The 25,778-nt window shown below is 40.9% G+C and overlaps 1 protein-coding gene across 3 annotated transcripts in view; it reads right to left on the minus strand.

Annotated features, from left to right (window-relative positions):
- The window catches only part of LOC150103081 (putative phosphorylase b kinase regulatory subunit beta), an 860,602-nt gene that overhangs the window by 190,310 nt on the left and 644,514 nt on the right, over nucleotides 1-25,778 (minus strand). For all 3 annotated transcript variants that reach the window (XM_090398411.1, XM_090398412.1, XM_090398413.1), the window contains exon 22: nucleotides 5,131-5,221. In XM_090398411.1, the coding sequence (XP_090254537.1) occupies nucleotides 5,131-5,221 (91 nt within the window). The remainder of the gene's footprint in view (nucleotides 1-5,130; nucleotides 5,222-25,778) is intronic.

Genomic DNA, 25,778 nt, shown 5'->3' on the forward strand with positions numbered 1-25,778 from the left:
TCCCTGGAAGTTACGAAAGGAAACTGTGAGCAAGAGGGTAAGGAGTGGTTTCTTTGTGTGGAGGGTGGTTGAGCCGTGGAATGCATTGCCTGATGGAGTGGTGGGAGCGAGAATGGTCAGTGAGTTTAAAGAGTGGTATGATGGACTTTGTGTTTCTCAGGGGGGGGGGGACCTCCCCTCGATGAGTCTTTTGACTCCTTGGAGGCCTGAATAATAATAATAATAAATAATAATAATAATAATAATAAAAAGTTTATAAAAATGATCTCTTATAATGAGCAGTGCAGTGAAGCTGTATTACACTGTTCTTCTTCTTATTATTATTATTATTAATATTTGACCTCCATGGAGTCAGAGACTCATAGTGGGAGGTACACACTATTGTACAAAATCGTCATTTAACTGTGCTTTAAAATGATTCAATGTGTCTACTTCCACACGCTCAGGAATGCATTCCACTCACCAACTACTCTCCATGCAAAGAACCTACTCCTCACTCCTCTGCTCACACCCTCCTTATACAGTTTCCAGTGATGGCCTCTTGTTCTACCCCCTCCCATTCTATGAAAAATCTCTTTCATGTTGACCTGATAAAAACCCCTGACTAGCTAATATGTCTAAATCATTCCCCCCCCCTCCTATTCACGAGGCTCTGCAACTTACATTCTCTCAATCTGTCCTCGTACTTCCAAAGACCACTGATCAACCTTGTGAATCTTCTCTGGACCCTTTCCAACATATCCTTGTCACTACAAAAACCCGGTGACCAAATCTGTGCACAATAATCCATATGAGGCTTGATCAAGGCCTTATACAATGCCATTATAACCTCTCTATTTCTGTATGTCAGTGTCCTCTGCATCATTGCCATTATTCGATGTGACATCTTCACAACTTGTGCAATGTGGTCCCTGATTTTCAGGTCCTTCATCACTCCTAGATCTCTCATCTCCTCTACTTCTGTTAAAGTTTCCCCACCAATTGTATACTTTGCATCTGATTGTTGCTTACAAATCTCAAAGCCTTACACTTTGCAACATTGAAGTGACAGTCTCACTTACTGCCCATTCATGCAATCCATTCAAATCCTCTTGTAAGGTCATAACATCTGCTTAACTCGGCATTGCTCTCCCCAGTTTTGTGTCATCTGCAAACAGCTGCATATCACTAGCTAAATCCATCCCAATATCATTAATATACAAAGTGAACAACAATGGCCCCAAAACTGACCCCTGCAGCACACCACTAGCGATTTTTCTCTTTTGGGACACCACACACCCCATATACAACTTTCTGATACCTATCTGACAGCCAGTCACTGATCCAGCTCAGAATAGTATGATTTATTTAAGAACTTGTCATGTGGCAGTCTATCAAAAGCCTTTGCAAAATCTAAGTAAAACACTGCATATGCATCTTCCCTGTCCAAGGTATTTGTCACCTTGTTATAGTACATAAGTAAATTAGTGAAACATGATCTCCCCCTTAACAAACCCATGCTGATAACCACAGAGAATACTAATGCTCCAAGAAAAGTTAGACTGTTTTAAATGTTCAATAGAAAAAACAGTTTGCAAATTTATTATATATATATATATATATATACTGTGTGTGTGTGTTTGTACATACATACATATATATATATATATATATATTATTATTATTATTATTATTATGTAACACCTACAGGGAGTGCAAAGGCTCATTGAGGGAGGTCACCTACTCTACAACTCTCTGTCTCCACCACTCATTTCACCAACCACAACTATCTTCATCATCTACACTAATGCCATCTACCGCCGACCACCACCATCACTAGTATTTTCACAGACAATCACAAACATCCATGACCACAGTAGGATTCAAACCTGCAGCCTTTTGGCTGGAGAGCGGATATGCTAACTGCTTGACCAACCAGGCCGGCCAACTGTGTGTGTTTGTCGTGTATTATATACTGTGTATTTGGTGGAGGGTAGAAATGGAGATGCTATTCAATCAGCTAAAACACAAAGTATATAATATGCTGTGTGGGTGTGTGTATATATATATATATATATATATATATACACACATATACACATATACTGTATCTTCAGAAAATTATTTCAAAAATTAAAGTGTGTTTATAGCAATACTTACTTTGGGTTAGAAACACTGAATTATAGATATAAAAATATATTTAATTAGTTTTAAAAGGAATATTTAAAATTTTGCAGTTAGTTAATTAAGGAAAAAAAATAGTTTTTCTTTAGAAAATTTATAGTGTTAAATTGTGAATGAATACAATTCACTAAGGAATGTTTCATTCATAATTTGACAAATTAAAACCCTTGAAAAGGATATGCTTGTATTTTAGTATAAGTTGTATATAGCCTGACAAATATTGGATACCGTAATTAGTGTAAAACTTGTGAATATTCCCATGTAAAATACCTACTAAATTGTATGTTAGAAAATGAATTTGTTATATACATATTTTCTGTTAGAATTGATATAAAAGAATTACTGTGTAAATTGCATAACTGAGATTATAAGGTCAAAGTATGCGGGCAAGATACTGGATTAGTAAGTTGCTTCAAGCGGTCACGTGCGCATAAGGCATGGGGCAACCTAAGTTTTCGGAGAAGATGCTACGAAAAGGCTAGACCCACGAGTGCAAAGGAATAACGTGTCGGGTGAAAATTTAGGGTTACAAGGAGTCCCGGTAGGGGTTGATATAAAAGGGCTGGAAACCTCCCACCCCCACAAGACTTTTTGTCTGGAGTCTCTGTTCCTCTCGGTGGCAGAAATCGGAGGTGTCAGGTTGTGATTAGAGGGATCGCGGATTCCAAGCCCTACAATAAATTTCGAAGCAATGGGCAACTCCCGGAAAAGATAGTGGCCAGGTAGCGTGCCTTATGTATGCAGAAAGAATATTCTAGGCATAGATGATCAGTATGCAGACTCCATGAGGACCAACCTAAGCTGACAGGAATTTTAGCCTTACCATAGAGGGAAGAAAATGTTTGGAAGGAAAGGAAATCCAAGAATCCAAAGGACAAGCATGAGGAAACTTTGAGTTCGGTATAGCAAACCTTTAATTGAGTAATGTGAGAGAGGAAGGTAACTGTAATTTAAGAATCTTAGACCTTCATAAAGTTTTGAGACTCTATCTAAAATTAAGACAGAAATGTGATATTTTAATTGTAGTCGGTGAGCAATATGTGCTATGTATTATAATTGTACTTGTGATGATTGCTAGCTATGTTTAAGAGATGTAGAAACGTCTAATCCAGACAGCTTGATTAACACCCAAAAGTCATTATTGATTTTATAATCTAAGAATGCTTTGAATCTTTGAACATAATGTTTTTGTAGTATCAATTACTGTGTGATGTATATTGATTAATTTAACTTTGTAATCTAGTAGTACAGAGATAATTGAGAGTTCTTTATTCTGTATGATGATCATTATATTAAATAAACCTTTTGCTCTTATTAATTTGGTTGCCTGTGTCTAAGAATCCGATGCACCGCTCATAAATTATTCGAATCTAAGCGGGAGGTAATTGTTAATTAAGACCACGACTGCAAACATGGTTGATTATAGAAGGTATTGATAATTGTTAACTTAGTATAGAAATAGATTAGATTAACCACGTGCATATCTGAAGGTTCACTTCTTGACTGAGAAGTTTTTCCAATCTAAGGGTTCTGGGTGGTGCAGCAGAATAAATAAATTTTCCCAGAATCTTAAGAGAAGTTAACTTCAGAAGCTTTGTTACTAAGGAGTTGGCTTAACCTTGAGACAATCTCTTTGTAGATCGAACTCGTGCACGTGATAATCTGAGGGGCTGAAGTATATAATAGTAAGACAAAGGACACATTATAGGCTGAGATAGGACAAATAATTCAAGAAATAGTCAAGTAAAGGAGATAAACCATATTAAGTAAATATTAACTACTATGACATTATAACAAGAGGTCAGTAAATGATTATTTTGGTTACTTCATGTGCAGTGGTACTGATCATACTATTCACTATGTATGTTCAATTTTTTTTTTTTTTTTTTTTTTTTTTTTAAATCTTGTGAGAGACACAAAACATAGTACTTTCAAGCCACTTTAGGCCTCCAAGAAGGAAAGTGGCGGTTTCGCATAGTGATGAAATTTATCTGCCACCTATACACTTTCACAAATATTCGTGCTCACAGTAGGATTTGAACCAACAGACCGTTTGGTGGAGGAATGGAGATGCCATTCAATCAGCTAAAACATGATGGCAAAAGTGAGAAATGATGTTTAGAGAAGTGCAGTTGGAAGAACAGTGGAGCATTGTGCCCTTTAATTGGAAAAGACCTGCATTCAATTCTTGTCATGATAAGAGGAATCTTTATATGGGCTTTTTCAACTGAAGGTGATTTCATACAGGGAGTAACAAGGGTTTTTTATCCTGGAAACTGAGGTTTTTTTTATCCTGCATACATGCAAACTGGCCATGAGAAAACACGAATTCACAGACATGAAATACTGTTGTTGATAGTGATGGACAGTACATGGTGTTGATGGTAATAGTAGTGTTGTGTGTTCTATTTGGAGAATTAAGTAATAGGGGAGATTGTGAGAAGGTGAACTAAGAGAAAGAACTATGATTGTAGACACGGTGTACTGGATGTGCAGGAGAGCATGGAGTTTGTGGATGTGGGGTGAGTTTAATGGATGGAAGGGCTTATATAAGGTAGATAGTTTGCATTTGATGAGGCTAAAGGCAATCCAAAAGAATTTTCTTGTTATGCTGCTAGCAAAAGAAAGAATGAATGTGGAAGAATAACTTTACTGACTGCAGATAGTACTCTAGTGTCAGAAGCTAATGAGATTGTTCAATTAATGAGTGCTCACTTTGCTATGATATATCAACCAGGTGTATGTAACATAGTGCACATTGCTAACTTGGATGAAGAGTTAGAGGAACATGAAAATGTGGTTTGGAGAAGAGAGTCCTCCTGCAATTAATTCTTGGACTCTTTGTAGGTGTCACATAATAATAATAATAATGAAACTAAAGTAAAAATAACAGGAAAAAAAGAAAAATAATAAAGAACAATTAATTTTAAATATTAACACAAAAGAAAAAGAAATATATTAATTTACCTGTTTACCACTAACAAGAATGGATGTTATATAAGGGCTGATGCTGTCAACTAACTTTCCTAATACACTGGAGCAGTAGCGAACAACAGACCTGTGATAAAAATCAGAATAATCAAGATTCTAATAACAAGGAAAATTATAAGATAGCTATTTTTGAACAATTTGTTATTTACTGTTTTGGGAGTAACCAGTAACTTCATTAAAGGAAAGAAAAATATATCTAATATTATACTACATGAAAATTTATTAAACAATGACATATATTTGACTTGCAATTCAGACCAATTATTATAATAATACTAATTACCATAAAATCTCACTGATATCAATAAAAATAACCTGAAAATTCAAATTGTACCACAAAGCATATGGCAACCAAACTGGGCAATAGCAGCAGCAAATGAAGCCAGGTGTTCACTATTAGCAGCAAAATATCAACCTGCTCTAAAGTAGATCAAACACATTTGTAAGCAGTCACCTGAAGACTGAAAAATTCATATGGTTTGATGAAGCCAGATTCCATTTGTACCATGTCAGTGAAAGGATTAAGGTAGTCCTGCAAAAGGATTTGAATAAGCTAGACAGATGGGCAAATGAATGGGGTTATCGCTTTAATACAGCAAAATGTAAGGTCTTGAGGTTTGGGAAACATCGATGGGATGCTGCGTACTCTATTGGAGGAGCTATACTGGAGGAAGTAGGGGGAGACAAGAGATCTGGGGTTGATGATTGATAGAAACCTGAAATTCAAGGGACATATTGCAAAGTTGGTGAAGGAAATACACAGGATTGCTGCAATAATGAGAAGGATGCTGATCTGCAGAGATAAAAGCCTTTCTTTTAAGCTTACACAGTGATCCGAATGCATTTTTGAAAATTATGGTTTTAATATAACTAAAATCTACATTCGACCTTTAGGTCAAGGTCATCTTCTGGAGCATACAACTATACACAGAAAACAAGCTACACTACACTCAAACTGGTTTGTTAAAGACACTGACCAATCACTAGAACAATTGTTGGCCTGACCTCTGTTGAAAAAAAAAAAAAAAAATTATACATCAATGCTAGAGTCCTATTATTAGTGTTATCTGTTGGTTGTAGAAATACATTGGGCACAACAACAAGTATCTACCTATATACATATATTAACATCATGTACATTCCAGCCAGTTGGTATGGAATGGTTTCTAATACTAGCTGAAGATTGGCTAGAGTCCTGACTTATGCTGGATCTTATATATTAGGTAGGCTGAATGTGTGCCATCCAGATCCTTGGAATTTTCATGCCATCTTTGTTGTTGATATTTGGGTGGTTTAATAGGATTTCGCAGGCTTCCTTAAATTTCCTTTCATACCAGGTTTTTGTGCGGTGTAAAGAGCAGGTGCTTTTCCAGTTGATTTGGTGTAAGGTGTTGAGTGCGTGGTCTGAGAGGCCTGCTTCACCATAATGGTTATATTTAATGTGTCTAATGTGTTCTTTCTTGCGTATAGGAATTGTCCATCCTGTTTCACCAATGTACGGTAAGTTACAGGTGCAGCGGATGCAATAGACTCCAGGATGTGCTAATGGGAGGAGAGGATCCTTAGAGGAGTTGAATATGGTTTTAAGTTTAGTGGGTGGTTTAAAGGTGGCATTGAGGTTATAATGTTGTAAGATTCTGTTGATTTTTTCTGATAACCCTTTAGTATGGGATGGCTATGGTTTTACTGTAATCTAGATTCGTTTTTCTTGTTGTTTTGTGGAGTATTTTATTAATAGTATTTTTCTTATAGCCATTATTTATGAATGTGCCGCTGATGATTTTTATTTCTTGTTTCAGGGCTTGCTGGTTAGAGCAAATTGTTGTAGCTCTGTTTTTAAGGGTGTTAATGACTTCATATTTTTGTGATGGGTGGTGGTATGAATTAGCATGTATGTATTGGCCAGTGTGTATCGGTTTTCGGTAGACCGTGAAGGATAGACTGCCTGAAAGAAGACGTGTGACTAGTGTGTCTATTGGTGATTTGATTTGGGATCGAAAACCAAAATTCGCTTCCGTTCCTAGACACACTAGTCACACGTCTTCTTTCAGGCAGTCTATCCTTCACGGTCTACCGAAAACCGATACACACTGGCCAATACATACATGCTAATTCATACCACCACCCATCACAAAAATATGAAGTCATTAACACCCTTAAAAACAGAGCTACAACAATTTGCTCTAACCAGCAAGCCCTGAAACAAGAAATAAAAATCATCAGCGACACATTCATAAATAATGGCTATAAGAAAAATACTATTAATAAAATACTCCACAAAACAACAAGAAAAACGAATCTAGATTACAGTAAAACCATAGCCATCCCATACTAAAGGGTTATCAGAAAAAATCAACAGAATCTTACAACATTATAACCTCAATGCCACCTTTAAACCACCCACTAAACTTAAAACCATATTCAACTCCTCTAAGGATCCTCTCCTCCCATTAGCACATCCTGGAGTCTATTGCATCCGCTGCACCTGTAACTTACCGTACATTGGTGAAACAGGATGGACAATTCCTATACGCAAGAAAGAACACATTAGCCACATTAAATATAACCATTATGGTGAAGCAGGCCTCTCAGACCACGCACTCAACACCTTACACCAAATCAACTGGAAAAGCACCTGCTCTTTACACCGCACAAAAACCTGGTATGAAAGGAAATTTAAGGAAGCCTGCGAAATCCTATTAAACCACCCAAATATCAACAACAAAGATGGCATGAAAATTCCAAGGATCTGGATGGCACACATTCAGCCTACCTAATATATAAGATCCAGCATAAGTCAGGACTCTAGCCAATCTTCAGCTAGTATTAGAAACCATTCCATACCAACTGGCTGGAATGTACATGATGTTAATATATGTATATAGGTAGATACTTGTTGTTGTGCCCAATGTATTTCTACAACCAACAGATAACACTAATAATAGGACTCTAGCATTGATGTATAATTTTTTTATTTTTTTTTTTCAAGAGAAGTCAGGCCAACAATTGTTGTAGCGATTGGTCAGTGTCTTTAACAAACCAGTTTGATTTTAGTGTAGCTTGTTTTCTGTGTATAGTTGTATGCTCCAGAAGAAGACCTTGGCATAAAGGTTGAATGTAGATTTTAGTTATATTAAACTAAAGTTTTAATTCAAACACGGTAGTTGTCTCCATAATTTTCAAAAATGCAGAGATAAAAGAGTTATCATTCCATTGTATAAGAACCTAATCAGGCCACACTTAGACTATTGTTTTCAGATTTGGTCCCCAGGATTTGAAGGGGATAAATTAACTGTGGAAAGGGTACAAAAGGCAGATAACAAAGACAGTTTCAGGACTGTACAATGTTAGTTATGAGGATCAGCTGAGGGAATGTGGACTGCAGAGTTTGGTGAATAGAAGAAGGAGAGGTGATATGACTGAGACTTTTAAACTGTTGAGAGGCGGTTACACGGTTGACACTGGGGAGTTCTTTCGCTTGGTTGAACAGTGGGAAGGAGTGATGACAAGGTGCCATCCCTGGAAGTTACGAAAGGAAACTGTGAGCAAGAGGATGAGGAGTGGTTTCTTTGCATGGAGGGTGGTTGAGGGTGGTCAATGAGTTTAAGGAGTGGTATGATAGACTGTGTGTTTACCAGGAGATAGCCTTTTGACTCCTATGAGGCCTAAATAATAATAATAATATGGAAAATTATTTCTAGAACAGCTGAATCCCAGATATTAGCTGATCAATACCTGATTGTAAAATCTTACTTTAACCCTACTGCACATCATTCATTAATGCTAACTGTTTAACTGGATATTTCCAGAAAAATAATGTTCATTCCAGAGATCACTCGGTGTATCTGAAAGTCCAGAAATGAGAGAGAGAGGGGGAGTTTCTGTCTTTTTCATTCACTTACTTAATTAGCAGTTGGATGCACACTGATCCATCATTGCAACTGAGAAATTTTATTATCTTCAAAAATAGTATGCTTCAGAGAGCCTATATCATTTTGTGGAATCAATGCTAAAAAGGACATGGCATTTCTGAAAGCTCAAGAAGGAATTATATGATATTAACCTGCTTTAAAGTGGATAGTGAGATTTATCATTATCATCAGATCTTCACAATCTCAGAATATGCCTCCTTCTTTATCCATTATATCTGACAATTCATAACAAACAATTTAAATAATATGCCATAATAAAACTCCATTTTAATAAATAAGAATAGCATTACAGAGAACATCCCATAAAAACTCCATTCTACAGTCTATTCTATCATTCTCTTAAAATATTTAAGTACCCTTCCAGAAATGGAAGGGTACTTAATCTGTAATCAAAGCTTGGATAGAGGATAGAGATGCAGATTCTCATGACACTATAACCAATTTATAGACGCCTAAAAACCTATTGGCACATTTACTAAAATTGTATATATATATATATATATATATATATATATATGTGTGTGTGTGTGTGTGTGTGTGTGTGTGTTATCCAGTCCCTCCCTTATTAATAACAAACTTATTAAGCATGCCATCCATTTTTAGTTCTGGGAATATGAAATCTACTTACTCATTCTGTTTTGTATCTGAGAATAAAATATAAAAAGCAAGCATATTTCCCTTTTAATTAAGAGCAAAGGGAGGGATGCTACATGTTATATGGAAGATCAAGAGCAAGGAATACATGTCATGCAATACAAAGTCCTGTATTGCATGACGTTATTTAGCTAAATTTAGCAAATTTAGCTAAATTCCAAATTTAAATTCCTGTAATAAAGAGATAAGATGTGAAGTAAAAAGAAATAAAATGAGTAAATAAGACCATAGGATAAAAAAAATGTTTTTTTTTTTTAATCAACCTCAAACATAAAAGGAAGGCAAAAATCCCTATAGCACATAGATAAGTACTTTATGGCGATTTTTTTTTGTTTTTAAATGTGAAAACAGTATGTGTAAATTTTTATTTTTATATATGTGAATTTTTTTGGAAGTTTTTTCTCACTTGGTTAGACTATAATAAATTTAGTTTAATCCTTTATTCAAGTGTAAGCAAACAAAGTTCGTGCCTGAAGTATCTTCAGGATTGAGGCAACTTGTGGTAAAGGTGGACCAAGCTCTCATCACTCCTTGTCTTAGTATCTCCCATAATGCAAAGTACATCGCCTTGCAGACATGTATAATGCTATGCATTAAGGGAAGGGCCACTATCTCCAGACCGGTTTTGATCTTTATTGAATGTTCAAGTACAGGTCAAACTTCAAAAACTCAGTGTTGTTCCCCTCAGTAACAGGCTCACCCCACCACTGAGCAGAGCCGCTCATATGTCATCTGAGGGGTAACAACAATAGCTGTGCCTCAGTTACTTTCATGGGCTACAGCATTGCCATTTATTACCACCCAGGACCTGGGTGACAGCAACAGCTGATACTCAGTTAAAACTTCATGGGCTAAAGCATTGCCATTCATCACCCAAGCTCCCAACCGGTTTCGACCTTTACTGAGGTCTGGTCAGTGGAAGCCAGACCCAGAGATGGTGATACTAAGGTGGAAGCAATGGAGAAGTCATATTTACCTATACGAGTTGCCAAAAGGTGTCTCACCCTATTATTAAATTACTCTGGATTTAGAGAAAGATGTTGGAAGTTTTTTTCCACTTGGTTAGACTATAATAAATTAATTTAATCTTTATCCAAGTGTAAGCAAGCAAAGTTTGTGCCTGAAGTATCTTCAGGACTGAGGTAACTCGTGGTAAAGGTGGACCAAGCTCTCATCACTCCTTGTCCATTGCTTACACCTTAGTATCACCATCTGTGGGTCTGGCTCCCACTGACGAGACCTCAATAAAGGTCGAAACCAGTATGGATAATGGCCCTTCCCTTAATGGATAGCATTATACATGTCTGCAAGGAGATGTGCATTGCATTATGGGAGATACTAAGACAAGGAGTGATGAGAGCTTGGTCAACCTTTACCACAAGTTGCCTCAGTCCTGAAGATACTTCAGGTGCAAACTTTGTTTGCTTACACTTGGATAAAGGATTAAACTAAATTTATTATAGTCTAACCAAGTTGAAGAAAACTTCCAACATCTTTCTCTAAATCCAGAGTAATTTAATAATTAGGTGAGACACATTTTGGCAATCGTATTCTCCATTGCTTCCACCTTAGTATCACCATCTCTGGGTCTGGCTTCCACTGATGAGACCTCAATAAAGGTCTAAACCGGTTGGAAGCTTGGGTGATGAATGGCAATGCTGTAGCCCATGAAGTTTTAACTGAGGCTCTGCTGTTACTGTCACCCAGGTCCTGGGTGGAAAGGTAATGAATGGCAATGCTGTAGCCCATGAAGTTAATTGAGGCATGGCTGTTTGTTGTTACCCCTCAGATGACATATGAGCAGCTCTGCTCGGTGGTGGGGTGAGCCTGCCATGGGGTAGAGCCAACACTGAGAGTTCTTCTCAGTGGCAGGGTGAGCCTGTTACTGAGGGGAACAACACTGAGTTTTTGGAGTTTGACCTGTACTTGAACATTCAATAAAGGTTGAAACTGGTCTGGGTAGTGGCCCTTCCCTTAATGCATAGCATTATACATGTCCACAAGGGGATGTGCTTTGCATTATGGGAGATACTAAAAAAAGGAGTGATGTGAGCGTGGTCCACCTTTACCACGAGTTGCCTCAGTTCTGAAGATACTTCAAGCGCAAACTTTGTTTTCTTACACTTGGATAAAGGATTAAACTAAATTTTTTATGTGGATTTTTTATTTTCTTAACATTGCCCTAAGAAGAAGAGATAAAAAGGAGGCCACAAGACAGGATGTTATGATGTGCTGCTATAATTAACCAATCTTCGGATTGATGCACCGAAGAAGAAGAAGAACATTACCCTGAAAACGGTGCTGCATGCTCTAATTTCACGTGCAAGACGAGAAGAGGCTTAAGCCCCTAACATTATCCAGTGCTATCCAACTCTAGATCTGAGGAACTCAGCAGTCAATCATTTTTGGTAGGGTTCTTAATGACACAGTGTGCCTGGGCACATAAATTTGGAGAGTATCTTGAAAGCTTAGCAAGTCCATATAACTTTGCTGACATCAAACACCTTTAAAGGATACAGTTGCAGAGGTAAATTTTGGAATGATGCAGTGTTCTTCTTGAAGTAGGGACATCAAGTCTAGGTTTTCAGCATATCAGGCAGATTTCTCATAACGAAAGGTAGAGAATAATCGCGCAACTACAACTTGTATGTGCTAACAGTGGCTAACTCACCCCCCCCCCTTTATAACAAAATCAGGTTTCTTCAATCCAATATGAATCCTATAGCAGGGTTCTACTCTTATATATATATATATATATATATATATATATATATAATTTATTTTTTTATGGAGAACTCATCTACAAGAGGTTTGTCAACCTATAGCACAGTACACTAGTTCTATAGATGGAGAAGAAGGAATCTGTTCACATTTGACTTGGAGAGCTGTGGACTGCATTCCTTGGGAAAAACATGGTGGGAGACTGTTTCAGAAGTTCAGCAGTGGAAGGGACATATGAAGAGGAGGAGGAATTTGTTCTGAGGGTTTGATTGAATTGTCAAAGTGTGTTGACTGGTTGCTCCATGCATCTGGATAGGTTTGGAGTGGGGAATTACTGATGCAGGTCTGATGAACTGCAGCCATAGAAGTTTTTATAGAAGATGCAAACAGTGGAAATCAAACATCTGCATAAAAGTGAATGGACTGTATTAGTAAAAGAGAGAGAGGTCATTAATCGATCTAACTGCCTTTTCTGTACAGAATCCAGTATTTTTAGGAGCTCTTAGGGACACCACTCTAGATATGATAGCAATATTCAATGGTCAAAAAAAAAAAAAGATTTGTGATTTGTAAAGAATTAGGAGATGTTTGGAATTTAAATAACACCTCAAGTGAAAGAGAAACCAAATTCTTGAATGCAAAGGAGACAATATTTGTAATATGTTTGTGCCAAGAGAGAGAGATCCAAGGTTAAAGTTGTTCCAAAAAGAAAATCAGTTTTTTTGCTCTAAACCTATCCAGATGCTCCATGCATCAGGATAGGTTTACAGTGGGGAATTACTAATGACAGGTCTGATGAACTGCAGCCATATAAGTTTTTACAGAAGATGCAAACAGTGGAAACTGAACATCTGCATAAAAGTGAATAGACTATATTAGTAAGAAAGAGAGGTCATTCATCGACCTAAATGCCTTTTCTGTACAGAATCCAGTATTTTTAGGAGCTCTTAGGGGGAAAATCCCAGATATGATAGCAATATTCAATGGGCAAAAAGATTTGTGATTTGTAAAGAATTAGGAGATGTTTGGAATTTAAATTGTTGTGTCGGAAAAAAATGATGAGTCACCTTTTTTCCCACCCAACATTAAGTTGTCTCAGAAGGAGTGCATAAGGACATGCTTATGCCTCCAGATGGGAAATGTACCGACTAATGTCCCAAGAACATGTAAATATCCAAGTGTGTAAGCTCTGAACAGTGTTAAAATAACCCATGAGTTTAATAGAGAATAGTTGTAAATGAATTAGAATATAAAATCATGTATAAATTGCCAAGTAAATATGTATAAGCTAGAGCATATTTTGAGCCATGTAAAAACAGTCCATGGCCACGGCATCCAATCGGCAGTCGCCGTATGCGTGACGACACCGCCGAGTGAGGGAGCTGTTTTGAGGTATAAAGGTTTCGGCAGGGATTCGAATCGCTCTCTTTTTTCCTCTTGTCTCCGGGTTTCGTCGGCACCTAGTTTCCTGTCGGAGAGCTGTGTAGAGCTTGCCGCCATGTGTAGCAAGAATTCCCCCTTGCTATGTATGCTGCGTGGGCCAAGGCTGCAACTACAATGTATTCAGATCCATAAGAAGAAAGAGCCACTGATGAAATCAACGTCAGTGTTCAAATCTGTGTATGAGTGTTTTCGGTTCGAATGGAAACAAAGGAATAGCAAGGCCGCCATCAGTGAAGATACTGTAAGCAGACCAGAATATCCAGTTCAAAGCAAGAACGGTAAGTGTAAGATTTTCTTATGTTAAATGTTGGATTAAAGTAACTGTGGAATAAGGAAGCAAAAGTTAAGGAAGCATACTACTTCCGTGTAGTGCTATAAGAACAGTCAGCGATTTGGACACTTTTGTCTGCGGTTGAGAAGAAAGCATATTAGGTGCCAGGTGAATAGGAGGCCGAGGTCTGAACTGTTTGTGTAATTTGTGTAATTTAATTAAATGTTAGATAAAAAACTTTGGGGGAGGATTAAGTAAGAATAAGAAGTATTACCCTAGAGAAGTTCATGTTAGAATTACTGAGTTGTCTTGCATATATATGCAATATTACATGTGTGATAATATTAGGTAACTTAGTTATAATATAAGAGTCTGAGAATAGATGTTACATATAGAAGTGAGAAATTTGTGTCAAGTAAGGGACTATAATATAGAAGTTTTGGATGTGGTTAATTAAGTACAGGGAACCCAGACTCTTTTAAGATTAAGGATTTGATTAATATGTATACTTGTCTTTGTGCCATAATAAATGTATTTCTTTATATACAATCAAATGAGTTTGTCATGCTTTCTGAGGATTGAGCTACCATTTGAAAATTTATGTGCCGTGCATTAAGAGGGAAACCAATAGTGATATAAGAATCGGGACCACGACTGCATGCCTCATGATCCCTACATTTTCTTTAAGTGCTCTTGGATATTGTATCAGAGTTTAGTTGCCGGCTGGCGCAGTCTTTAATCAATACAAATTTGTCGGCAATCGAATATCTGATATTAAGTGATACAAAAATTAATGTTAACTGTAAAGTTAAAGTAAAGACAGTTAGAGATATAACAATAAGGCAGTCACATAGTCACACTAGACGACACAAAAGTAGAACATAACAAAATAACACCTCAAGCGAAAGAGAAACCTAATTTTTGAATGCAAAGGAGACAATATTTGTAATATGTTTGTGCCAAGAGAGATCCGAGGTTAGAGTTGTTCCAAAAAGTAGATCTCATCTTGAATAGTGATTTGCGTGTTGCCAAAGGTAAGACTGGGAAAAAAAAAAGAAAAAAAAAGTTTTTTTTGTGGGCAATAATAAAGTTGAGCTGTGTTTTGCTAAACGTTTTGAAATTCAGAATTTATAGTAGTAGAGGTAAAGGTTCTGTAGGTTTCAGGGTTTGTAAATCCAATGAAAAGATGTGCAATGTACTGTAATCATAAAAATTATGCATTGTACTGGCTGTGAGCTGCAGTAGATTATTTTTATATAGAAGGAAGAGGGTAAAAGAACAGAGCCTTCTAGAATACCAGCATTAGTTATATGGATAGAAGATGAAGAGCCATCCGCCATTATTTGAAGTGGGTGTCTAGTCAGAAAGCTGGGAGTCCAATTTCAGAAGACAGGAAACGGTTTAGATGATTCATCGCTTGAAATTCAACAAATTTTTTAATGGTGTTTGTTCTGAGATGGTCCCCCCCCCCACCCCCCCCCCCCCCCACCCCCCCCCCCCCCCACCCCCCCCCCCCCCCACCCCCCCCCCCCCCCACCCCCCCCCCCCCCCACCCCCCCCCCCCCCCACCCCCCCCCCCCCCCACCCCCCCCCCCCCCCACCCCCCCCCCCCCCCACCCCCCCCCCCCCCCACCCCCCCCCCCCCCCACCCCCCCCCCCCCCCACCCCCCCCCCCCCCCACCCCCCCCCCCCCCCACCCCCCCCCCCCCCCACCCCCCCCCCCCCCCACCCCCCCCCCCCCCCACCCCCCCCCCCCCCCACCCCCCCCCCCCCCCACCCCCCCCCCCCCCCACCCCCCCCCCCCCCCACCCCCCCCCCCCCCCACCCCCCCCCCCCCCCACCCCCCCCCCCCCCCACCCCCCCCCCCCCCCACCCCCCCCCCCCCCCACCCCCCCCCCCCCCCACCCCCCCCCCCCCCCACCCCCCCCCCCCCCCACCCCCCCCCCCCCCCACCCCCCCCACTGTCATTGAACTCCGGGATAATTCACTAGTACACGCGCCGTGCCGATGTTAACCAGATTAGGCACTGGTTGGCGCATGTCCATGGTGAACGGGACTTCTCCGGAGTACCAGGTGGGGTCTTCCTGGGAGACGCTCTTTTTGATGTTGCTCACTTTTCCCCATTTTGAAAATGTCTGTATCAGCACGTCATTGCCGGCTTCTAAGTACTCCATGGGGAAGCGGCTGATGGTCAACTGGCGCACTTGGGACCCAACCATGGAAGGGGTCACCTGCTTCCCTTGTACTTGGAAGCCCTCTAACAGTCTATCTCTCGTTGAAACATTCTTCACAACTATCAGAAACCTTCCCCATCCATAGAAGGTGAAGGGAGAAGATGTTCTGGGCTCCTACTAGCTCCTTTAGGACTTCCGGGGGTCCTCCAGACCTGGTATCTCCACTCCTAGAGTCCTGGTCCTGGGGTGGACGAGGATCGTCTTGCTCATACTTGGTCTCTGCATCTAGAAAAAATAAAAGAAAAAGAATTAGAGTCCGTAGACTCTAAGTAAATCCCGTAGCACTTCAAAGAAGTGCTACCAGCAGGTTAAATGTTAGTATAAACAAACAAAAGGAACAAGTTAGTACAAAACAACAAGTTAGTATTAATACGAACAACACTATTAAGATAAATATAAAGGATATCCTGGATCTTCGGCGACTTTTGGCGAATAAGGTAGAATGGGAGTTCATGTCTCTCATCATTGGCCTTTGGAGAATAAAGCATGCTGAGGATCAGCAGACAGTAAAAGAGGAGTATGATATAAGATAGAGTAGGATAGTAGGAGGTAAAAAGAGGCCTCAGTCAACCTGTTTAGCCTTATTGGCTAATTGGTCTGTAACATATAATCTCAATTTACCTGTTCAGAAAAGGTTAAACATAGACTTTTGTCTATAGTTCTCATATTATTTTATCTAAAGTAATGATTTACTCCAGTATTAATGGAGGTTCTTTTTATGTTACTAGATATAATATCCTTATTTTTATTCCAGGTAAATATATATATATATATATATATATATATATATTTTTTTTTTTTTTTTTTTTATAAAACAGGATGTAAATAATAGGACTTGTTTAAATATTTATTTTAAATCTAAAATAACGGGACTTAAGGTCCGGTAAGTAGGAATGAATAGGAACTTACTGAGGAACTTGTATACCTGGTACCACTGGGACTTAGAATGGGGAAGAGACTGGCCCGGGAGATGCCGCTCACGAGGAGCGGCACCGCCTCGCAGTAAGCCTTCGCCGCCCGGGTTCTCAGCTCTCCCCCCCCTTGTTTGGAGTAAAGAAACCGTGCCAGCGAAAGCTTTGTGGCTAGGGGAAACAGAGTGGTTATTCTTTTTCCTGGGGTGGGGGGGGATGGTGGTTTTTTTTGGGTTCTAAAGAGATATACAGGGCTTGATGCGTCCCTGTATAAGAAAGCATATTATCGGTGGTTTGCAGTATTGATTCACAAATTTAAAGTCTCCTAGTAAGTGCCTTTCTTGTGCAAGAAATTTGTGTAAGTAGAAAAAGAAACCTTTTCTTATTCTTGCATACATTAAATTTGCGTCTCGTACCTGGGATTTTTTCCGTACTTTCCAGATGTGATATTTTAGTACATTGATTAGGAAGATAGTGAACTTTTGGGTTTTTTGGACTGGTGGCGGGAATTGTAGTCGTACTACCTCTTCTACTGTCAGCATGGGGATTCCCAATGCTGTGCTGAGTCTCCGCCAGATGCGTTGGGCTGGTGGGCAAAAATAAAAGAAGTGGTCCACCGTTTCCACGTCCCGGCAGACATCGCAGAATGGGTCGCACGGGTTAGGTACATACCGGGATTTCACCTGTTTCACCGGGAGCCGCCCGTAGGCTATTCTCCAGGCTAGATCCCGATGAAAAGGCTGTCCCCAGCTATTTTTGATGTTTCTGAAGAGAATTTCATTATTTGTACTAAGATTGGGTGTATCACGCCTGGAAAGTTGGAAGAAATCCCAGTATACTGCTTTGGGTTTGTGTGTGAGGATTGCTATTCCTCTGTCTCTGAGTGTTGTGATCGATTTCACTACTGTACGGTACCACTTGGGCACCCCCCTTGCGCGGGGTCCAGCATAGTCCGTGATCCCAAAGAGGGGGAGGAAAAGTCCTATAAAATATCTAATTAGTAGGCCAGAAATGTGGTTGGAGTTTAAGGCCTTCCGTACGCTTTTGAACGTGTTTGCTTGTAGCAAGCTTCTGTGATCGGGCAGAGCATAACCCCCTTCTTCCTGTTTGAGTTGTAGATATTCTTTCTTTACTTCGCGTTTTCTCCCATTCCAGAAGAAATCCAGGAGTTCTTTTGATAATTTATTTTCTTGTGCCAGTGTGATGCCTGTGATATTGACAGTGTGCATCAGCATTGGGGTGACGATTGTTTTTATTACTGTCGCTCTGCCATAAAAGGAGAAGAAGGTTGGTTTGAACAGCCTTATCCTTTCCCTGCTTGTCTCCTGCAATTTTTGGATTGGTAGTGCTAGGGTGTCTGAAAAGGGCACGCCTAGTATAGTTAGAGGCTGTGTCTGTAGCGTTAAACCGTAGGGAAGTCCAGTGTTATGGAAATTTCCGAAACTTTTGATTTTGGTTTTTTGTGCGTTAACGCGAAGACCACTGACTATGCTGAATTTTTGCAGCGTGTGCAGATAGATATAGATGGACTCAGAGTCTCTGAGTGTAGCCACTACATCGTCTGCATATGCCACTATTTTGCATTGTCTGGAGCCTTGGGGCAGTGGAATACCGTTAATTGCGGGGGTGTTATCAATTCTTTTGATTAGGGGTTCTAATACTAGGGAGAAGAGGAGGGGGCTTAGCGGGCAGCCTTGCCTAACCCCTCTCTTTATGCGGATTGGTTCTGTTAGAAACCCATTAATAGATAGTTGGGTCGTGGCTTCCGCATACATGTTTTTAATTGTACGCCGAAGTCTCGGGCCCACGCCTGTTTTTAGTAGGATGTTCTGCAAGTACCTGTGGTTGACGCTGTCAAACGCTTTCTCCAGGTCGGTGGAGAGAAGTGCCAGGGGGTATTTTTTCTCTTTGGCCAGTTTGATCAAGTCTCTTAACAAAAAGAGATTGAATTCCATAGATCTACCAGGGATCCCATAGACCTGTGAGCTTGTTATTATTTTTTCGATACCACCCTTAAGGCGCGTGCAGATAATTTTTGCAAAAATCTTGTAGTCTACGTTGGTTAGGGAGATTGGACGCCAGTTATTCGACAAAGTCCGATCTCGGTCTTTCTTGGGGATAAAGATGGTGTGGCTCTTAACGAATTCCTCGGGGATGTTTCCCGAAGTGAGGAATTCGTTAAAGATGTTTATTAACGCTGCCAATGCAAATTCTCAGATAGATCTATAGAATTCTATCCCCAGTCCGTCTGGCCCTGGGGTCTTCTTTGTTTTCATCATTCTGTACGTGGCCTTTAATTCGGCTGCAGTTATCGGCCTGTCCTGCAGGGCACTAAGATGATCGGGAAAACGTGTTGCGTCCCACTCACTGAAGTCATCCGTGCCCTGCCGGTCAGAGAAGATACCGATATACTGCTGATGAAAGTGACCGAGTATTTCGTGGGTTGAGCGTAAAATCTGGCCCTTCTCCTCGATCTGGTGAATCGTTTTCTCATCATTAGCCGCCACCCGTTGTTGGTTGTAGAATGCGGCGGAAGGTGTTTCCAAATGTCTGAGATAGAGTCTCGTTCGAAAGTCGAGGTCCTCGACTCTACTCTGCCGCTCTTGCTGCAGTTCTATTTCTACTTGTCTGATGAGATCTCCGCAGGGAACTCCGCTCCGTTCGTTTGTCCGGTACCAGCCGAGTTCCCTGTAGAGATCCCTCAGCCGTTTGCGTTTTTCGTAGGCCCTTTCGCGTCCACATTTTTGGAACAGTTCCCTAGCCTGCCTCTTGAAGGTCAGCCAGTTTTCCCAGTCCCAGTTGGTGTTTGTCCATCCGTCACAGAGGTTCTGTAGCTGGTCGCTGAAAAGACTGGGGAAGGTAGGAGGGAGCCTCCAAGGACCTCTGGCTGTTTCCATCACCTCTGGGAGCGTGATTTTTAGTATGACCATCTTGTGGTCGGTTGTCAAGTTATGCACTGCGGTGTGACGTATCCTCTGAACATATTGTTCCAGGTTTTGGGACATGTACACCCTGTCTAGTCTTGTCGATATCTGGCCGCGGCCCCACATAGTTTCTACTTTGGCGGGGTTATTCCGCCTCCAGATATCGACGAGGTCAAAATTTATACAGCATCGATTTAAAGCGGCAATGCCGCCAGTTCCGTTGTTTGCGTTCCCGCCTATTTTGTCTAGACGTGTGTCTTCCACACAGTTCCAGTCTCCTGCAACTATTAGGTGTTCTGCTCCCAGGAGATAGTTTTCAAGGGCAGAGAAGAAACCACTTCTGTGGTATGGATTGTTCGGGGCGTAAACTGCAGCAAGTCGGATGGTACGGCCACAGTACTTCCAGTCCACCGTTACTAGGCGTCCTGTGGCGTCTTTTTGGACGTTGAAGAACCCCCCCGCGATTGGGGGGCGAATTAGTATCCCCACCCCTCGCGAGTGAGCGTCCCCGAAGCACCAGTAGCTGGTGACCGGATAGCTTCTTGAGAAGTTCTCCACGTCCCAATGCTTATAGAAATGGGTTTCTTGTATCAGGAGGATATTAATTTTGTGTGTTAACATTAGCCTCCAGACAGCGCTTTGTGCAAAGGGGTTGCGTAGTCCGTTAGTGTTTAAAGTTGCGATTTTAACTTCCATGGTGGTGTTAGAATGAGGGGGGGGGGCGTTATCTGGTGTTTGTTTTATGAAACCCGGTTCTGGTTCCTCGTCGGAGCTGGTTGCACTTTGAGCATCTGAGACAATGACAAGCCTGTCTGTAGAGTCCCTGTCTTCGTCAGAGTCCATTTCGTGGACTTGGGGTTGTGCCAATTGATCCATTACTGGGGGTAGGCTCTCTAACATTGTAACGTCATTGTCGAGGGGCTTTGCGCCTATTGTTCGACGTTGACCTGTTGTCTCTGTGTACTCTGTTTCGTCCTCCGATGACATCATGCTGCTTTGTTTCGCTTTTTTTTTTTCCTGTGATTCCGTTTCTCTTGCGCGCTTTGTTGGGGCGCTGGATGTGACCTCTTCCTCTTTCCTGCGAGCTTCATGGTTTGCCACGTTGATGCTGGCGATGTTCTGTGTGTGGCGGCTTGCCTTGGGTATCTTTGGGGTTTTCGTTTCCGTTGCTGCTTCCTTTTCAGCCTGTTGGCCGAGCTCCGGAAAATCGCTCCTTGATACTTTCTCAGGGTTCCCGATGGGCGTAGCCCTAATCGGTGTTATGGTCCCTCCCATTATTTCTGAGTGTGTCTTGTTCGGACATGTGTCCACTTTGTGGGTCAGAGCCCCACACTTAATACAGGGTTCTGTACAGCTTTCTATTTTATGCTTTGACGATTTGCAATTTCTGCATTGTATTCGAGGGCAATCTGCCCCAAGGTGTTCCTCTGAGTTACATCTAAAGCACCTCTTTTTCACACCTGGGTAGTTCACCATTACCCTCGTTCCCCCCAAAAAAACAAAATTGGGGACTTCTTTTTTCATGTCAATCTGGATTTCAACATCTCCTGTTTTCCATCCTTTATAGTCGGCGTGCTCAAGTGCTTTAATCTCGTGTATTTCCCCCCATTGATTGAAGAATTTCTTGACTTCAGGTTCATTCTCTAGGTATTCTAATGGAAACCTGTTTATTTTTAACGTTTTGCGTAGACTTCCTACGAGGAATGGTCTGATTGTTTGTCCACAACAAATAAAACCCTCTAGTAATTTCTTTTTTGTTTGGTCGTTTTTGACCACTACTTGAAATCTATTGTTCCCGTATGGTACGAATCCGTATATATTTTCAGCCCCTACTGTCTGGATTAGAGCTCCCGCTAACGTCCGCTGATCTACAGGCTTCGTTAGTTCGATACCGAGCGTCTTAGTTCTAGGCAAAAAATGCGACATAGTTACAGGAATTCCTGACTACTAATTGCAGAGAGGGGATGTAAGGGAGGGCAAAGTCGAGGAACGCAGGGCGTTCCTCGCGGCAAACAAAGCGAGACCAGAAAATGTGGGCAAAACAACAGATAAGGAGAAAAAAAAAGAGGTCTTACCAAAGCTTGGGTTCTGCAGAGGAATCTGAGCATGGAGCTCTCTCTTCGGGCCGCAGGAACTGGATCCTCTTTTCGACTGGTAGGCACAGGCTCTTTCTCCTTTGAACTGGAGCTCTCTTTCACGTCTTGGGGTATAAGTCGTCTTGTCAGTGGGAGCCAGGCTAGAGTACTGAAGATTAAGGTGGTACAACATCAAGGCAACTCGTTGCAAAGGTGGAGCAAGCAACCAACAACTCCTGTCTCAGTATCTCCTGTAATGCAAAACACATCTCCTTGCGGATATGTCTAATGTTATGCATTAAGGGAAGGGCCACTACCCAGACTAGTTTCGACCTTTATTGAGGTCTCTTCAGTGGGAGCCAGGCCCAAGTTGAGATACCAGGCAGAAGCATTCGCAGGTCATCTCTACCTATAGGAGTTGCCAAATGGTGTGCCACCCTTTTTTAATAAATTACTCTGGATTTAGAGAAAGATGTTGAAAGTTTATTTTTCACTTGGTTAGAGCATAATAAATTTAGTTTAATCCTATATCCAAGTGTGAGCAAACAAAGTTTGCGCCTGAAAGTATCTTCAGGACTGGGGTAAGGTGAAACAACACCAGGGCAACTCGTTGCAAAGGTGTAGCAAGCTACCAACACTCCTGTCTCAGTATCTCCTTTAATGCAAAACACATCTCCTTGCGGATATGTCTAATGTTATGCATTAAGTGAAGGGCCACTATCCAGACTACTTTCGACCTTTATTGAGGTCTCTTCAGTGGGGAAATCTCAGCTTGGGCCTGGCTCCCACTGAAGAGACCTCAATTTATTAAAAAAGGGTGGCACACCATTTGGCAACTCCTGTAGGTAGAGATGAGATGCGAATGCTTCTGCCTGGTATCTCAACTTGAGCCTGGCTCCCACTTCGGGAAACATCCCCGAGGAATTCGCTAAGAGCTATACAATCGTTTTCCCCAAAAAAGACCGAGATCGGAACTTGTCAAATAACTGGCGTCCCATCTCCTTAACTAGCGTAGACTATAAACTTTTTGCAAAAATTATCTGTACACACATTAAGGGCAGAATAGAAAACATAATAACAAGTTCACAGGTCTATTGAATTCCAGGTAGATCTATGGAATTTAATCTCTTCCTGCTAAGCGACCTAATCAGACTAGCCAAGGAAAAAAAATACCCCCTGGCACTTCTCTCCACCGACCTGGAAAAATCGTTCGACAGCGTCAGCCACACTTACTTACAGGACACCCTAAAAAAAGTAGGCATAGGCCCCAGACTTCGGCGTACAATTAAACATATGTACGCGGAGGCCTCGACACAACTGTTATTAATGGGTTTCTGACAGAACCAATCCGTATAAAGAGAGGGGTTAGGCAAGGCTGCCCACTAAGCCCCCTTCTCTTTTCCCTAGCATTAGAACCCCTCATCAAATGAATAGAGAACAACCCTGCAATTAATGGTATTCCACTGCCCCAAGTCTCCAAACAGTGCAAAATAGTAGCATATGCAGATGATGTAGTCGCCACACTCAGAGACTCTGAGTCTATCTGCATCTATCTTGACATACTGCAAAACTTCAGCATAGTCAATGGTCTCCGAGTTAATGCACAAAAAACCAAAATCAAAAATTCTCTTTTCCCTAGCGTTAGAACCCCTCATCAAAAGAATAGAGAACAACCCTGCAATTAATGGTATTCCACTGCCTCAAGTCTCCAAACAGTGCAAAATAGTAGCATATGCAGATGATGTAGTGGCCACACTCAGAGACTCTGAGTCTATCTGCATCTATCTTGACATACTGCAAAACTTCAGCATAGTCAGTGGTCTCCGAGTTAATGCACAAAAAACCAAAATCAAAAATTTTGGAAATTTCCATAACACCGGACTTTCCTACGGTTTAGCACTGCATACGCAGCCGCTAACAATACTAGGAGTTCCCTTTTCTGAGTCGCTAGCTTTACCAGTTAAAAAATTACAGGAAATAAGTACGGAAAAGATAAGTTTATTCAAACCGACCTTTTTCTCCTTTTATGGCAGAGCCACGGTGATAAAAACAATCATTAGCACAATGCTGATGCACACAGTCATATCACAGGCATCAAACTGCTACAAGAAAACCAATTATCCAAAAAACTCATAGATTTCTTCTGGAACGAAAAAAAACATGAGGTTAAAAAACAATACCTGCAACTAAAACATGAAGAAGGGGGGTACGCTCTGCCTGATCTCAAAAGCTTGCTTTATGCAAATACATTCAAAACCGTACGGAAGGCATTAAACTAAAACCATATTTCAGGCCTCCTAATTAGATATTTTATAGGACTTTTCCTCCCCCCTCTTTGGAACCACGGACTATGCTGGACCCCGTGCAAGGGTTGTGCCCAAGTGGTACCGCACACTAGTAAAATCACTCGCAGTACTTAGAGACAAAGGAACAGAAATCCTCACACACAAACCCAAAGCAGTATACTGGGATTTCTTCCAACTCTCCAGGCGTGATACACCAAACCTCGGGACAAACAATGAAATTCTCTTTAAAAACATCAAGAATAGCTGGGGACAGCCTTTTCATCGGGATCTGACTTGGCGAATAGCTTATGGGCTGCTCCTGGTGAAACAGGTTAAATCTAGGTAAGTACCCAGTCCGTGCGATCCCTTTTGTGATGTCTGCCGGGGCGTGGAAACGGTGGAGCATTTCTTTTATTTTTGCCCACCAGCCCAACGTGTCTGGCAAAGACTGAGCACAGCACTGGGAATCCCGATGCTATCACTAGAAGAGGTCATACACCTGCAATTCCCGCCACCAGTCAACAAGACCCAAAAATTCGCCATTTTTTTAATTAACGTCTTAAAGTATTACATCTGGAAGGTACGGAAAAAATCCCAGGTAAGGGACGCAAATTTAATGTACGCAGGAATAAGGAAAGGTTTCTTTTTTTACCTTCCTAAATTTCTTGCGCAAGAGAGACATCTACTAGGCGACTTTAAATTTGTGAACAAATACTGCAAACCACCGAAAATATGCTTTCTTATACAGGGATGCATCAAGCCCTGTATATTTCTTTAGTATCTCCAAAACTCCACCTAACTCTCCCTAGGAAAAGTAACAACCACTCTGTTCTTCCTCGCCACAAGCTTTCGCTGGCACGGTTTCCTTTACTCTAAATAAGGGGGGTAGATCTGAGAACCCGGGCTGCGAAGGCTTACTGTGAGGCGGTGCTGCTCCTTGTGAGCGGCATCTCCCGGGCCAGTCTTCTACCCCATTCTAAGTCCCAGTGGTACCAGGTCTGTAAGTTCCTTATTTTGTTCCCTTTCAGTTCAGCTGACCGGACCTTAAGTCCTTTAATTTTTATGTAATTTAAAAAAAATATATAAAAAATAAAAAAATAAAAAATAAAAATAAAAATAAAATAAATGTTCTAACTGAAAATACTGTTTTCAAAACAGGTCAAAGGATCTCCTT

The sequence above is a fragment of the Typopeltis vanoorti genome, chromosome 9 (assembly GCF_054136105.1).
Source record: "Typopeltis vanoorti isolate ZY-2024b chromosome 9, IOZ_Tvanoo_1.0, whole genome shotgun sequence".
Classification (NCBI taxonomy): domain Eukaryota; kingdom Metazoa; phylum Arthropoda; class Arachnida; order Uropygi; family Thelyphonidae; genus Typopeltis; species Typopeltis vanoorti.